At 35.4% G+C, this 14,554-nt stretch overlaps 4 protein-coding genes across 4 annotated transcripts in view; 2 read left to right on the top strand and 2 right to left on the bottom strand.

Annotated features, from left to right (window-relative positions):
* The window catches only part of LOC104717167 (FGGY carbohydrate kinase domain-containing protein), a gene marked incomplete in the record, with an annotated part of 3,336 nt that extends 820 nt beyond the window's left edge, over positions 1 to 2,516 (top strand). Inside the window, 12 exon segments of the mRNA XM_010449435.2 lie at positions 1 to 47; positions 125 to 207; positions 284 to 468; positions 578 to 639; positions 813 to 921; positions 991 to 1,110; positions 1,187 to 1,306; positions 1,403 to 1,523; positions 1,596 to 1,752; positions 1,843 to 1,915; positions 2,012 to 2,139; positions 2,220 to 2,516. Of these exon segments, the coding sequence (XP_010447737.1) occupies positions 1 to 47; positions 125 to 207; positions 284 to 468; positions 578 to 639; positions 813 to 921; positions 991 to 1,110; positions 1,187 to 1,306; positions 1,403 to 1,523; positions 1,596 to 1,752; positions 1,843 to 1,915; positions 2,012 to 2,139; positions 2,220 to 2,342 (1,328 nt within the window).
* Positions 2,950 to 3,629, top strand: LOC104730284 (pathogenesis-related protein PR-1-like). Its single transcript, XM_010449434.2, has one exon. The coding sequence runs from the start codon at positions 2,958 to 2,960 to the stop codon at positions 3,450 to 3,452; it is 495 nt and encodes a 164-aa protein (XP_010447736.1). The 5' UTR covers positions 2,950 to 2,957; the 3' UTR covers positions 3,453 to 3,629.
* LOC104730283 (small nuclear ribonucleoprotein E) lies at positions 3,766 to 5,008 on the bottom strand. Its single transcript, XM_010449432.2, has 6 exons — positions 4,872 to 5,008; positions 4,740 to 4,766; positions 4,565 to 4,627; positions 4,198 to 4,276; positions 4,042 to 4,087; positions 3,766 to 3,933 (listed from the first exon to the last, which is right to left on the bottom strand). Exons 1-6 carry the CDS (start codon positions 4,911 to 4,913, stop codon positions 3,924 to 3,926), a joined length of 267 nt encoding a protein of 88 aa, XP_010447734.1. The 5' UTR covers positions 4,914 to 5,008; the 3' UTR covers positions 3,766 to 3,923.
* On the bottom strand, positions 5,186 to 8,156 carry LOC104730282 (diacylglycerol kinase 7). The gene is made up of 10 exons (XM_019233410.1): positions 8,137 to 8,156; positions 7,638 to 8,021; positions 7,103 to 7,225; positions 6,605 to 6,995; positions 6,426 to 6,508; positions 6,247 to 6,317; positions 6,058 to 6,135; positions 5,878 to 5,965; positions 5,680 to 5,796; positions 5,186 to 5,591 (listed from the first exon to the last, which is right to left on the bottom strand). The coding sequence occupies exons 2-10, from the start codon at positions 8,010 to 8,012 to the stop codon at positions 5,433 to 5,435; spliced, it is 1,485 nt and encodes a 494-aa protein (XP_019088955.1). The 5' UTR covers positions 8,013 to 8,021; positions 8,137 to 8,156; the 3' UTR covers positions 5,186 to 5,432.

Below are 14,554 nucleotides of genomic sequence, written 5' to 3'. Positions count from 1 at the left end.
TGCAGTATTGTGGTGGCGGTGTTTCTCCTGAAATGGAGCCACCAAAGGTATAGGTTAATAAATATTTCTTGATTCAGAGTAGTTTGTGTGATGGCAATAACACAAAAGAGTTCTCCTTTTGCAGCTTCTATGGGTGAAAGAAAATCTTAAGGAGTCTTGGTCAATGGTTTATAAGTGGATGGACTTGAGTGATTGGCTATCTTACAGGTGCGCCACGCCACCAAGCCTTTTTGATCCCTCATATTTGTCTTTGCGGTCTCTGATTCTTTTTGTTTCCTGCTAGAGCTACTGGAGATGATACACGTAGTTTGTGCACAACAGTGTGCAAATGGACTTATCTTGGCCATGCACACATGCACCAGATGGGTGAGAAGGCTTCTCGTGATATGGAAGCGTGTGGATGGGATGATGAGTTCTGGGAAGAAATTGGTTTAGGCGATTTGGTAGATGGTCACCATGCTAAGATCGGTATGCTTATTTATTTTTTTGTTTGCTTTAGCTGTTAAGAAAGGCTCTTAGAGGAACTGTGAAATCTCTACTTTTACCTTGTAACAATGTTATCTCTATTGTTATATAGGACGAAGTGTAGCTTTTCCGGGACATCCACTGGGTAATGGTCTAACTGCATCCGCTGCTAAGGTAAGTTTTTGACTGAGAAACCTCTGATAATTTAAGACAATAGAGGTGTTTAGATACGAGAGCAAGCACTTTATTTGTTATGTAGGTCTTAGAGTATGCCTACTTCTTTGGTCTATGTATTCATTCTGTTACTATTTACCGGCTCTCATCCTTCTTTTTTTCATTATTCACAGGAACTGGGCCTGTTGGCTGGAACTCCTGTTGGGACTTCACTCATTGATGCTCATGCCGGTGGTGTTGGAGTAATGGAAAGTAAATCAGATTCGGACTCCTTGACCAAAGGTAAACATACTTTGCTATATTAGTATAGCGTAATGTGATGTATCAGTCCCTAAGGATTAGCGTTTTCAGATTCAGATGTGGATACTTTATGCTCTCGAATGGTCTTGGTATGTGGAACATCAACTTGCCATATGGCTGTTTCCCGTGAAAAGCTATTTATCCCTGGCGTGTGGGGGCCTTTTTGGTCAGGTACATACACATTTGATCTGTATTCTTTCTTTTTGATATATATAATCTCACTCTTGTTTCACCAAAACTGTTGCAGCAATGGTTCCGGAGTATTGGCTTACAGAAGGAGGACAAAGTGCCACTGGAGCTTTACTTGATCACATCATCGAAAATCATGTTGCTTCTCCTCGTCTTGCCAATCGTGCTGCTTCCCAGAGTAACAAACCAAATCTGATATTTTTGACTATTTCCCCTTATTTTCACTTATGTTGACATGACATTGGTTGAGTGCTTTTGTCTTGGTCTCTTGCAGAAGTTTCTGTGTTTGAACTGCTGAAGAACATTTTGAAGACTATGGCTGAAGATACAAGTTCACCATTTATAGCTGCCCTTACCTCAGACATGCATATCCTTCCCGACTTTCACGGAAACAGGTAACTAAAACAGAGAGATGCTGCTCTGTTTCTTCCCTCTTGAGTTAAAATTGATTCAAAGCTGTGTTACAGATCTCCTGTTGCTGACCCAAATTCGAAAGGAGTCATATTCGGAATGACTCTTGACACATCCGAGAAGCAGTTGGCTCTACTATACCTCGCCACAATACAGGGAATCGCATATGGTACACGTCATATTGTAGAGCATTGCAATGCGCATGGTCACAAAGTAAGATTTCTTTGCATTTCTTCACACATTGCTCTATAGAAACAGTACAAGGCATCTCTCATATTTCTCTGTCTCTGCATTTGGTGTTAGATTGATACACTGCTTGCTTGTGGCGGCCTTTCAAAGAACCCATTGTTCATCCAAGAACATGCTGATATAGTTGGTATATCACTAGCCACACTCATTATTCCTCTTCTATATTCTAATCAGTAAAAAATCAAGGACTAGGAGTAATCTTACTGGATTGGTCTATTGGCAGGTTGTCCAATTATTCTTCCACGAGAAAGCGAGTCTGTTCTCTTAGGAGCAGCAATTCTTGGAGCAGTTGCTTGCAAGAACTATCCTAGTCTCCATGATGCCATGAAAGCTCTTAACGCAGCTGGACAAGTAATATGCTTTTCTAACTTCATTACTCATTATATACATCGATCATGTTGGTTATGCTGACCGCTTGTGATGGATTTCAGGTGGTCCATCCATCATCAGACCCTAAGATTAAGAAGTATCACGACGCCAAATACCGTATTTTCCGTGACCTCTACGAACAGCAATTGTCTCACCGTTCCACCATCGCCGAAGCTCTTGCATAGTGTCCCTGATCAACCAAAAACTGTATAGTTCTCTGCAACAAACTCTCTTTTGCTACTTTTACATTAATAATAACTGGCTTGGATAGCCTTTCTTGACTTTCTCTGCATAAAATGCTACATAATGTCATGCTACATGTGGTTTTACTTAGACTATATATTCTTTCAAAAAGTTAATTTTGGTTCAATAATGTAAGTAGATAATAAAGAAGATGAAACATCGATATCCAACTACTGCTGGCTGACTTAGTTCCAAAAAAAATATACTTATCTTATACTGTATTATACTATTAACGAAAGGTTCTTTATTGTAAATCTTCTTACCCCAAGACTTTTTTCGGGTGGCCAATCTATAATATTAATATACCTACTATGCATAAACTATACGTTAAACTCATATAAAATTACTATAATACATACTTAATTATTCACGAAATCTAAGAATTCAAAACAAATTCAAATGTGGCTATCATAATCGAACATGTACACCACTTAATCATAGAGTTGACACTTTCCCCCTTATAATATTTTAAAAATCGTACAAACAAAATTCTCTTAACGATTTTAAGCTTATATATAAAACCAAGCCAGAGACCATTAGTTCAAGCCTCACCCGAGATGGCTCCTCCAAAACACATTAGTGGTGTTTCGGTTATAATCACGACTCTCATACTTCTTGTAACATGTTGTCATTGCGCAACCTACCAACAACAGTTCATGGGTCCACAAAACGCAGTAAGAGCTCGTTTAAGGCTCAAACCGCTAAAATGGGACGCTAAATTGGCACGTTACGCGCAATGGTGGGCTAACCAGAGACGCCGTGACTGCGCCTTGATCCATTCCAATGGACCCTATGGTGAGAATCTCTTTTGGGGGTCAGGCAAGAGTTGGAGTCCAGCTCAAGCCGCCTATGGATGGTTGTCTGAAGCAAGGAGCTATAACTATAGATCTAACTCTTGCAAAGCCGAGATGTGTGGCCATTACACACAAATTGTATGGAAGAACACACAAAGGATTGGCTGCGCTCACGTGATCTGCAATGGCGGGGGAGGCGTGTTCTTGGCTTGCAATTACGATCCCCCGGGGAATTTTCTTGGTAGGAAGCCTTATTGAGTTTGATCCATTTGTATATGTCAAAAACTCATGCGTAAAGAGGCTGTTCTTGCGTTTTAACTCTTTATTTTTGTATACAATGTTATTTTTTTATTGGTTCCAAGTTTAACGAGAGATCGGTAAAATAACATAACTCATGTTGTCCGACATTTTCTTATGTGTGTTTATATGCGAGGATTCTTTTGGCTAATAAGACTTAACAAATTATTTAACTATCAGATTTTGGACAGCAAATTATTAGCTTATGATCTAAACAAAAGTATGTTAGACATTGGTTAACAACTACGATATTCTTGGATTTGAGTTTTCTATGTAAGAAACTTTTTTTTTTTCTCATGAAAGGTTTTGCAAATGAATTTTTTCAATATGACAGTAAGCAAAAAGACAACTATTCCCAAAGGAAACAAGAGAGGAAACAAGAACTCTTAAACCATCCGATATAGTTAGATCATTCCTCCATTGCAACAGACATCACTTTCCCCTGTAATAAGATATAAGATTGATTGAGTTACATATCTTTACATCCAGGGAGAGCAGAATTGAGACTTGAAAGGAATGGGAAACAAATGAGAGGATAAATGATACTTACGCGTTCATCATCAGAGTTATGTTGTCTCCTTTAAGCAAAATCCTTCCTGAAATCCAGTATATATGCAAGTTAGCATCAACCATTACGAAAACCATGTAAGAAATGCAAACCGGAATCTTGTAGAAGAAGGGTTTCAAAGAGTCACAATCAACTCACCAAGTGGTTTTCTGGTCTTCTTCTTGATGCTTACCTCTTCAGCTTCATCCAGCACCAAATTCATGTACTCATCAAAACCCTGCAGAGTAGGGAAGAACTAATTGCTATCTTACAAATATCAGACAATGTATAAACAATCTAGCTCCATCGTGACACTAAATCAGTGGTACCAATGAAAGTTCGAAAAAGAAATAGAAACGACATCATGACAAATTCCAAATGTTACATATCACATAAAAAGTCTACCTTAGATCACACTAGTGATAATGTAAACACAAAGCATGCCAAATTTTATAGTTTTAGACTATCAACAAAGCCAAAAGCTTCAATTTTTAAGCTATTCCCGAAAGAGGATATTGAGACTTACAGTAATACGTCCCTCAATCCTCAAATCTTTCTGCTCAAAAAGCCAAATCTGAATCCGAGCTTTCTGCATTATAAAGCAAACCAGACTCTCTATAAGTAAACACATCGATGGTTTTCCCAAACAGAGAACGAGTAACAACAACAAAACTAATGAGAGTAATCGTATTAACACTTACACTTTGGAGAAACCTGAAGATCAGATTCTGAAATCATAAAGTAAAAGAGTTAGTTAAACTAAACACAGAGCGAGATTTAGAGACAAGAACACAAAAAACAAAAAAAGAGAGTATCAAATCGAGAAAGTTTACAATAGGTTGAGTCATAATCCTCTGAACTTTGGTGCTCGCCATGGCTGCTGAAGTTGGAACGAAGCTCGAAACTCACTGAAGAAAGATTTCTTAAACCCTAAATTTTCTTTTTTGCAAAATCTGATTTTTTTTTCTCTTCCTACCGATAGAGAGAAGAAACAAAAAGTTCTCACTTTTCAACTTTGATATATTTAGCTTCTTAACCCTCAAAATTTCTCTCCTTTTTCAATTTCCCCCCATGAATATTTAATTTAACTGGTTAGACCCCATAGTATCTGCCAGAAAAAAATTTACAAGATTTCAAAGACAAGAAATTTTCTCAACACATTCAAATGATTCCTTTTGAATCTTAATTGTATACAAAGAAGAAATACTGAAACTTTATCATAAATTATCATCTTTTCAATACATAAATACACAAAGTTAAATGCTTCACTAGCACATAACAACACAACAACAAGAACAGCATCATAAAGCTGAACAAAGGATCACTAATTGATCGACCAAAGAAATACTAAAAAGAATCATATGCTTCTTTTTTTCTCTTTTTTTTTTTCATGATCATTCACCGTTGATCATCAACGATTGAAAAGGAACCTTTTTGATCTCAACGAAAGTCGAATAATCACTCTTCATCGGTTGTTTCCATGGCTCACCATCCATTTGCAAGAAGGCATTTTTCCAATCACCTCCTCTTAGTTCAAATCTAATCGCAGCCGCCTAAATCAACAATTAAAGATCAACAAAACCGAGGTTGAACCGGTTATTTTAGAGAGAAACTGTTGTTGAGTGGTTTTTTCTTAAATACCTGAGCAATGTGCTTAGCTGAGATGATTTCAGCCATTACAAATGAAGCATGCCAACCTTGCTTTAAACCAAATATCTCTATAAGTCCGTCGTCACAATGAGCCTCCACAAATCCTCTCTGTTATAAAAAACCATTCTTGTTAAAAGCTTGTGGAGAAGATATATAACTAAAGGTTAGTGTTATGAATAAAAACGTTACCTTCTCTAAATATTTTGGTCTGAGATTACCCCATGGATGTCTTCCACTTCCGTAGTTGTAAAGATTCAATACCACGATCGATCTCACGCTGATACAAAACCAAACCAAAGAGATTTGTAACTTGTAAGTGAAGCCATGCTTTAGTTTTTAACCAATGATTAAGATTAGTTTATAAATTACCTTTTAGGAACATGGATCTCTTCCCATTCGGAGCAATTTGCTTTTTTAATGTGTATTTTCATAATGTTTCTAAGTCCCCTGCAAATTCATCTTACCACAACATGTCAACTTAAGGGATAGAAGTTTTAGTAGAACATGGAAAACAAAAAGGCTTTTACTCTCTTCACTGAAAAATGGAAATGCTCTAACCTTAAACTAGGATTGCTGACACAAGGCGTGCAAAACCAACCCTGAGTGCAACTGTAACTTGAATAAATAAGCTGCAAAACCGAAACTAGTGTGTGATTCATAATCTCATTACAAAACCGGAAAAAAAACAACTAATTACAGCAACATAGACAAGAATGAAGATTCTGATGTATAGCAACCTTATTTGTAACAGGGCCTTGAGCTAGGTATGGTTTCTCATTGCGAAGATGGTGGAATCCATATGCAACTTGAGCATCCATACCTTGACAACACGAGAAAAGAAAACAACAAATTACCAAAAAAGGACTACTAATACGTAGAAACTTGTTAAGCATATGAAAAGATAAAAGTTACAAACCTATGCTAAAGTAGTTGTAGAACACTCCTTCATAGGACTTTGCTTTAGGAGGTACATCTTTATCAGCATCCAAAGCCTGATCAAGTGCAGTTTCCTCTGTTGTAGGCTTCAAAGAATAAGGAGGATCAACGACTTCCCCAGATGGCATCGACACAACAATCTTCCAGCTATCTAATCGAGAAACGGTACCCAAAGTTGCTCGATGTAATGTTCTTTTCATAGCAGATCTCCAAGCAAAAGGGAATGAACCACCCCAACTAAAACTCCTGGATAGGTCATTTCCTGTACCAAGAGGGATAACTCCAACGGGAGGAATATGTGATTTACCGTCATTGTGAAGCTCACCAAGACATCCAAGAACCCAACCAACAGTACCATCACCACCTGCTACCTATCATCATCATCAATCACCATTGCCACTAACTTAGCAAATCTAATCCTTATTGCTAAACGTAAAGCATTCATGATGTGGAAGTAAGTGTATATATATATACTCACCATGATCCGCATCTTTTCTCTGCATTCTCTTGCACACTCATCTCCTTTGGCTGCCAATGTCTCCAAGCATGCCAAACCATACCGTACAAATTCATGAGGCTTCACTTCTGTGAGATCAAATACCTGTAAAATTACAAATCCAACATGAGCTATCACAAACTAAGTACCAAGTACCAAAAACACACACATAAAATAACTTCACAAAACTCCAAACTATGTCACCCTTCAAACAACAACATAGATTTGCCTACAACGATCCAAGAAATAAAGTTTCCACCATTGCATGATAAGAAAATTTATAACCTTCACTACCAAAGAACATCAACTAAGACAGAACAGTCTAAAAATAACTTCTCCTAAACAGAATGAAAGAGAGAAAAAAAAAACAAAAGAGCTGATCATGTCAGAACAATAAGAATGTGGTTAGCTCTCAGATCAGAGTGAATCCAACAGTCTTTAAAACCCAAATCTAGATTTTTTAAGATCCTCTTCAAAAAACTGAGCTCAGCAAAATTAGTAAAGTGAGCTCATTGACCTGTTCGTCGGTCATCAACTGTTGAAGCCTCTGTTTAAGAACAGGACCATGACGACCTCCACTTTTCGGGTTAATGAACACAACCATTGGAGCGTGAGGAGCCATCTCAGCAGCAGCGCCGCCAGGAAGTAACAGCAAATGATCAGGAACCGCCGTTGAATCTTTCCGCTTGATACAATCTCTCATAGCGAGACGGAGATACTCAGGCATAGCTAACCTCCCTCGAAGCTCCTCTCTATCTACACCAACCCACGCAAGGTTAGCAAAACCGCAACCTTTCATAGTCACCGCATCTTTCTTCGCCGACGGTCGTGTCTCCGCTGGCACAAAATTAGTCGTCGACGCTTCTCCCACTGATCTCGGCGTCTCCTCCATTATCAAATCCTTCGAGAAACAAAACCAAAAACAAAAATTGTGAAGACAAAACAAATAGACTAATTCAATAAAATGTGATATGACAGTTTGGTTTTGTTTTTTTTTTACTACTATAAAAGATTACTTTTCGAAGACAGAGCAAATCAAAACTGGTGTACTTCGATGTTCGTCGTATTTTTAAACGTGTCTAGATTTCCCCGAAAATTAATGTTTCTTTTTATGAAAACAAAAATACCCTTTTTAGCACACGGATTTACAGAACTGCCACTATTAAGTCTTTGATTTTTCTTGTGACCATTTTTTAAGGCGACTGACAAGGAACAAATTTATTTCTTACCTTTAAGTTTTTTTTTTTTTTTTGGTCAAAATTTCTTACCTTTAAGTGAAGCCACTAAAAATATCTGCAAAATTTGATTGATACACGAATATGTAAGTTTATAGAAAGATTGTATTAAATGCTGCTTCTCACGTCAAGATTAGTAAAAAAGGGTAAAAGGGACAATTAATGTAGCAGTGGGACTATGCCAGTATGACATATGGGCATATTTATGATTATTGCCCTACTTGGTGTGTTGGTGTGTGTGTGTTAGATCGTGAAGCTGTCCAAAATATTCATTTTCTTTTCTGGTTAGGAGATAGGCATTTATACATTTATTGCATCTTGCCTTATTAACTAATAACCGGTGAGTTACATATATGATATAACCATTTATTTGAAATTTTTTTTCATTTGCTAGAGAGTAGAGAGAGACTAGAGTCATACATTATTATGTGGATTACAAAGTTACATATATATTATTTCGACGACATTTGTTTCCTCACGTCACCTACCCGGCTTCTTTAAAACTTTTCTTGGCTTTGATTTTATGGAAACAAAGAGTAACTTGTCGATGGTATCAGTCTTTACGTACTAACAACTGAGTAAAAACAAGTATATACAGTAATGGAGGGTGCCATGAAGTGTAACTGTGTGTTGTTGTTGTTGTTTGAGTCAAGTCAAGAGACTTTGACCATAAAGAGTTATAAACATATATGTTTAAATTATGCGGCTAAATTTCACCGGTTTGATCCTGAATTATGTGTTTTCGCTCCTTTTGTGTTGTCTTCTACGGACTCTCTAGTTTACTAAATTAGAGATGTATTATATATATAACGAAATTTATATGTTGATTGGAATCACACCGGTGCGGTTCCTGATTTGCTCTATTGGTTTAGTAGGCTGAGGAGTCCACTCACGCATGGGCTGAGGTGTTGAATTTTAGGATCCATACAACTGTTATCTTAATTTTTCAAAAGCCCATTACAACATATTGGTTAATGGTTTTATGGTCTAATTAATAGGTGTAAATACAAAGGAACTAAACTTCAAATCCAGTTTATTAATTCTCTCATACATAAGTTAGTTTTTATATGGACCAACATAATTATTTCCAGGATTTTTTAATACATCCAAATGCTAATGAAATTCATTATTGTTAATTTGTTATTGGTTAGGCATCCTTTTCCAGTCATAAATAAAATTTGGTCGCTTTCATATGAATTTCAAATTGGATCTTTCTTCAATGGAAATTAATTAAATTGAGTATATTAGCATATAGTGAAGATATAAATAGGTTGAAGTGGAAAAAAAATGAATATGACAGAAATGGAAATTGGACGACTTGCAAAAAGTTGTCGACCGTCAACGTAAGAGGGGAAGAAGGTAGACATGTACTATACATTCACATTTTCTGAACGTCAAAGTCGCGAAACCGCGTCCAAGAAAGGATTTTACGAGTTGAAGAAACAAATTCCAAATATTTTAAGAATCAATTTTCAACTCCTTATTTCTGAACGGAATCAAAATTCTTATATTTCTTCATCTTGAAGAATTTAAATTGCAAGGACTAAAAAAAAAAGTACTACACGTCATGCTATAATCCACATGGACTCGTGCATTTCGAAGTAGCGGAACGAAATCTGTCGGCATTGGCATATGAACCCAATGCTACATTTTATAGATTCCAGTAGTCGAACCTCACTGTCAAAGGAAGAAGCTAAGCAGCCCTAACCAACTCACTTAAGCATTTTAAAAATATAGCTGAAGCCTCAAACCCGCATTACCCTTGTTTGGAACATTTGGGTATTGTAGACTATAGTGGACCAAAAATTTGACGTGGGATTTTTGTTTGATCCGGATTATATTACTTAGAAGTTAGAACTAAACTATTATATTTATATCGAATTATCGATTAAACAATTGCCTAAATCAAATTAATATTTAATCGATAGACTGACTTTTGGGTCTAATTTAGCGTGGTTTGTGTATATCAACTCGAGTCATGAATTCGGACGATGCTGATATTTTAGTTACGCATGGATGCACATACATCCAAGTTTTGTATATGTTGTTGAAGTTACGTAATTTCAAAGATTAGTGCATATCATTAGAAAATGAATAAATAAATAAAGTTAATGTAATTAAGGATGATTTGAAAGAAATAAGTATGGCATCATGTGACACTTGAATCACCTAAAGTACACCTAAGAATTTGTATTTATTATATAAGAAAGAAAAGCGAGCCATCGATGTGATTCTGCCCTACCAATAATGAACTTAATGGGTTTAGTTGAGATTTAAGAATAGGTTTCGTAGCTTAATGACAAATTAGTTTAACTTTTGAATAAATCCTTCATTACAGATTTTAATTTGCCTCTGATCATTGAAGCATCAACTATTTTTCTACATGGAGAGGCCCTTTCTATATGAATTATGATCATCGTTTTTTTTTTACGTCAACTTATGGTTTAATTTTCATTTGAAGCCTTTTTTTCAGTACAACACCTCTTATTAAAACGTTAGCATTCCATCGCTTACTGTAGTAATAAAGATGAAATTTCAGTTCACGTTCATATAAAAAAAAAATGTTTTGTCGGAAAAATATAAGTATTGTTTGTCACCATAGTGGAAGAACAATTGGGTTTAAAACAGTGATGCTTATTTTTCTTTAACTATGTAAATGTGGGGACTGTTTTTGTTAGGTGTTCCAATGGACTCTCCAAAATGTCTAAAATAGCTGAACAATAAAAAGATTCCATGGAATCAATGTTTTCGATGGTCGATAAATCTTATATTTAGTCGTAAGTATAATTTTACACTAAATGGATTGCACTATTTGGCTTTAAGAGGTAATCGCATGAAATCAAAACCCACAAGCTCAATCTTCATGTGGCATTAATTTTTTATAGTACTAAACAACAAAACATATGATAGAATTTGGTGAAATATAAATCAAAACGTTACACAAAAAGAAACATTATAAAATAAAAATTAACTTGCTGAAAGTTTTGTCTTCCGATGTTCTACATCTTTAGCGCTCGGATGTTTCATTTTTTCTTGAATTATGAATCAGAAAAAAAGACTTTGGACAAGTGAAAAATCTAAATGGCGCTGCATATGATAGTCTCTATATGTTTAATAAGTAGCCTTTGACGAAGGCTTTTTCATCTGCCCCATGATCATGTACCTTATGGAAAAAGAAATCGCATTTAAATTTTGTGCTCCTTTAAAATGGAAAAGGTAGACCTTTTTGGGGAGTCCCTAACGCGTCAAAGAGAATTCAACTTTTGTAATGATGAATGCATTGATTGCACAACTAGTCGGTACCTCTCATCTTTTATTGGCCTACAATATTATGGTGAAAAAAGATTACTAGTAAAATTTGGAAGGAAACAACAAAACTCGAACATTCAACGATTTAACGAAGTTAGAAAAGAAAAACTACTATTTGTATTGTACGATTTTTATTTGCTCACTTTAGTAATTATTCAAAAGACAGAGATAAAGGGCAAAATGGAGATAGACAGACACAAGAAGGTCGACAAGAGTTGTACGTGAAGTTGTAATAAATGCAGAAAGCTGAAACTCTTTAACTTCTTTTCAAACAAGCACTTTTTTTTCTCCACAATAAAACTATTCTCTTCTTTGCGTCAGCTTTATTATTTTTGTTCCATCGCTACACGACAATTTCCGTTGTCTCGGAGACCATTATTTTGGATCCGAGAACCCAAAGACCCGGTCGTAGACAGGTACATTTGATTCGGTTTGCAATGTAAACCAGAACAATAGGTCAACTCGAAAATAGTCCAATTCTGATTACGAAGACGATTATTCATAAAGTCCGCATCCGTTTACATTATGCTATTTAGCGGGTTAGTTAATCTTTATAGTTTATACTTTATACTATGTTTCATGTACATGAAAAATAAAAATTCGTGTGTGAGGGTTTTAATAGTATTAAGTTCAAGCTGCGGAAGCGTTGTCTCTTCAAAGATCTATTCATCAGTCTTTAAGAGCAAGAGCGAGATATTTGGCTTGATCTTGATCAAAGATTAGGGGTTTGAGCGACTTTGGCTTATCGAGGCTATATGACCATTCAACAGAGAATGCTCTTTAGATTGGATAATATGGCTAAATATGATGTAACGCCAAGCGTTTGGAGAACACAAATTAGAAGGTAGTCTTATTCATATAGCTGTTCAGATAATCAAATGTTTGTATATGATTCATATAGCTGTTCAGATAATCATATGTTCGTATACATATGTAAGTTGCAAGTGAACAAAGCTAAATGAATAGTAAGATTAGTGACAATGTTAGCGGAACATTTGAAATAATATCTATTTTTAATTGCAGGATTCCTAAATATTTTTTTAATCATGGCTACGGGTAATAATTAAAAGAGATTATTCGAAAGTTGGAAAGAAGAGGTGTGGAACTGGACAAGAGAGGAGTATAACAGAGAAAAGTTTGGTGTAAAAAGGCTGCAAAGGAGTTGGTTAAAAAGTGAGTGAAGAACTCGATAAACGCGTAACCCTAAAGGCAAAGCGTGCGTTACTCTTTCCCCAATTATTTTATCTTTCTACCTTTTCTTCTTTCTATAAAAAAATGATTACGATATTTGTAAAGCTAATTTTGATTTATACAGCGACTACAATATTTCATGACGATGGTAAATCGCATGGAAAAGTAACTTGATTCGACTACTTGCAAGGATTTGTTTCTCCTCCTGTCCTCCATTGTCAAGTGTCACAAATACTAGATTTTCGTAATCCGAAATCCTATTGATCACCTCCTTACATTCGTTGTTTATGGATGTATTAGCATATAATTAGATGGATGTCATAGTAAATCAATAACAAAGTAATTAAAAACACGTATATCGTTGTATGAAACATGAATATATGTAATATTTTATTTCCCATGTATGTATTTTGTGGTCTATGGCATTATTGGTTTCTGAATATATTTGAATCTTGGACAAGTATAGAGTAGTCATTAAGTTTCGTAGGGATGGATAATACAATGATGAGATGAGAGGGGTAACAAATGAAATAAAGACAATATGTTTGGTGTAGAAAGAAGTAAGAGTGAGTTTAGCACAAAAAGATTTGAGTAGAGTTATTAAATAGGTCTCGGAATTTATTGGGTCGGCTTAGCACATCGGCACATGTGATGACCTTACCATTCTTGTCTCTGCATTAAATATTCTTCTATCCAAATAATGGTACAAGGTGAGTTGGTAACAAGATCAATAAAAGAATTCAATAATCTTTGTAATTTATCTTTCCTTGTTCCAAAAGGATGTCAAGTTGTCGTGCAGCAATTGGTTATTATGATATGGTATATAACTCAAGTGTATACTATAGTATCAAATTGCTTATACTTATTTTGGTCCGTAAAATAAAAAACGAAAATACTTATTCTCGTTTTCCTGATTAGAAACGTTTTATAGTAGTAGTAGACTAGTAGTATGTTGGTTACAAAAGGATAGTGACATTTTGGATTTGTATTTTCAGTTCCCAAATCTAAAAGCAAGAAGACTGGCACATGATATATATACATTTTAAAGACAGAGAAGCTATAATAGTCTGAAGCAATCATTCACTACAAAACTTGTAATCTAATTCTATCAACTTTTTATAAGCATGAATAAAAAAAAAAAAAACTTGAATGTGAAGTTATATCTTCAACTAAACTTATTTCAATAAAACATAAATAATGTAAACCAAAAAAAATTCTCAAAATTATAATAGTGACAAGATTATCTGACTCAAATTTAAAATTTCCAAAACTCTTACTTAAAAAAAAAAAGGTTTTAAAAAAGAAAGAGCCTTTTAGATCGGCGGAAAAGAGACAGAGAGAGAGAGAGAGAGAAAAAGGCAAAAATACGAAAAAGGTGAAAAAAGCTTTTTGAGTCGATTCCTTTTGCAGGGATTGCGTGTCTGATTTTTTTCTTTTTTATATATTCAAATACAAAAATACCCACACAAACTATAAATTTTTTTAAAGAGGGAATAAACAAAAACTCAGAACTCACGTTTTAAATAGCGCGTGACATACACCGATCACACGAGTCAAATAAACACTCAAGCGGTATTGTACACGCGCTAAGGCTTAAAACGCGTGAACACTTTTGTCTCATTACTCTCTGACTAGATTCAACCTTTTTTGTTTCGTCATCAAAAACTTTATTAGTTGCGCTCCTTTCCCCCCCCCCCCC

The sequence above is a fragment of the Camelina sativa genome, chromosome 12, assembly GCF_000633955.1.
Source record: "Camelina sativa cultivar DH55 chromosome 12, Cs, whole genome shotgun sequence".
Lineage (NCBI taxonomy): Eukaryota > Viridiplantae > Streptophyta > Magnoliopsida > Brassicales > Brassicaceae > Camelina > Camelina sativa.
This window is presented reverse-complemented; position numbering and strand designations above follow the sequence as displayed.

Coding starts and splice junctions, on each gene's coding strand:
- LOC104730284 (XM_010449434.2), top strand. CDS start 2,958: ATGGCTCCTCCAAAACACATTAGTGGTGTTTCGGTTATAATCACGACT.
- LOC104730283 (XM_010449432.2), bottom strand. CDS start 4,913: ATGGCGAGCACCAAAGTTCAGAGGATTATGACTCAACCTATT. Junction 4,628..4,739: donor TCTTCAGGTTTCTCCAAAGT/GTAAGTGTTAAT, acceptor TTTATAATGCAG/AAAGCTCGGATTCAGATTTG. Junction 4,277..4,564: donor GGATTGAGGGACGTATTACT/GTAAGTCTCAAT, acceptor CCTACTCTGCAG/GGTTTTGATGAGTACATGAA.
- LOC104730282 (XM_019233410.1), bottom strand. CDS start 8,012: ATGGAGGAGACGCCGAGATCAGTGGGAGAAGCGTCGACGACTAATTTT. Junction 6,996..7,102: donor GAGAAAAGATGCGGATCATG/GTGAGTATATAT, acceptor TGATGATGATAG/GTAGCAGGTGGTGATGGTAC. Junction 5,592..5,679: donor CAGCTAAGCACATTGCTCAG/GTATTTAAGAAA, acceptor TTGTTGATTTAG/GCGGCTGCGATTAGATTTGA.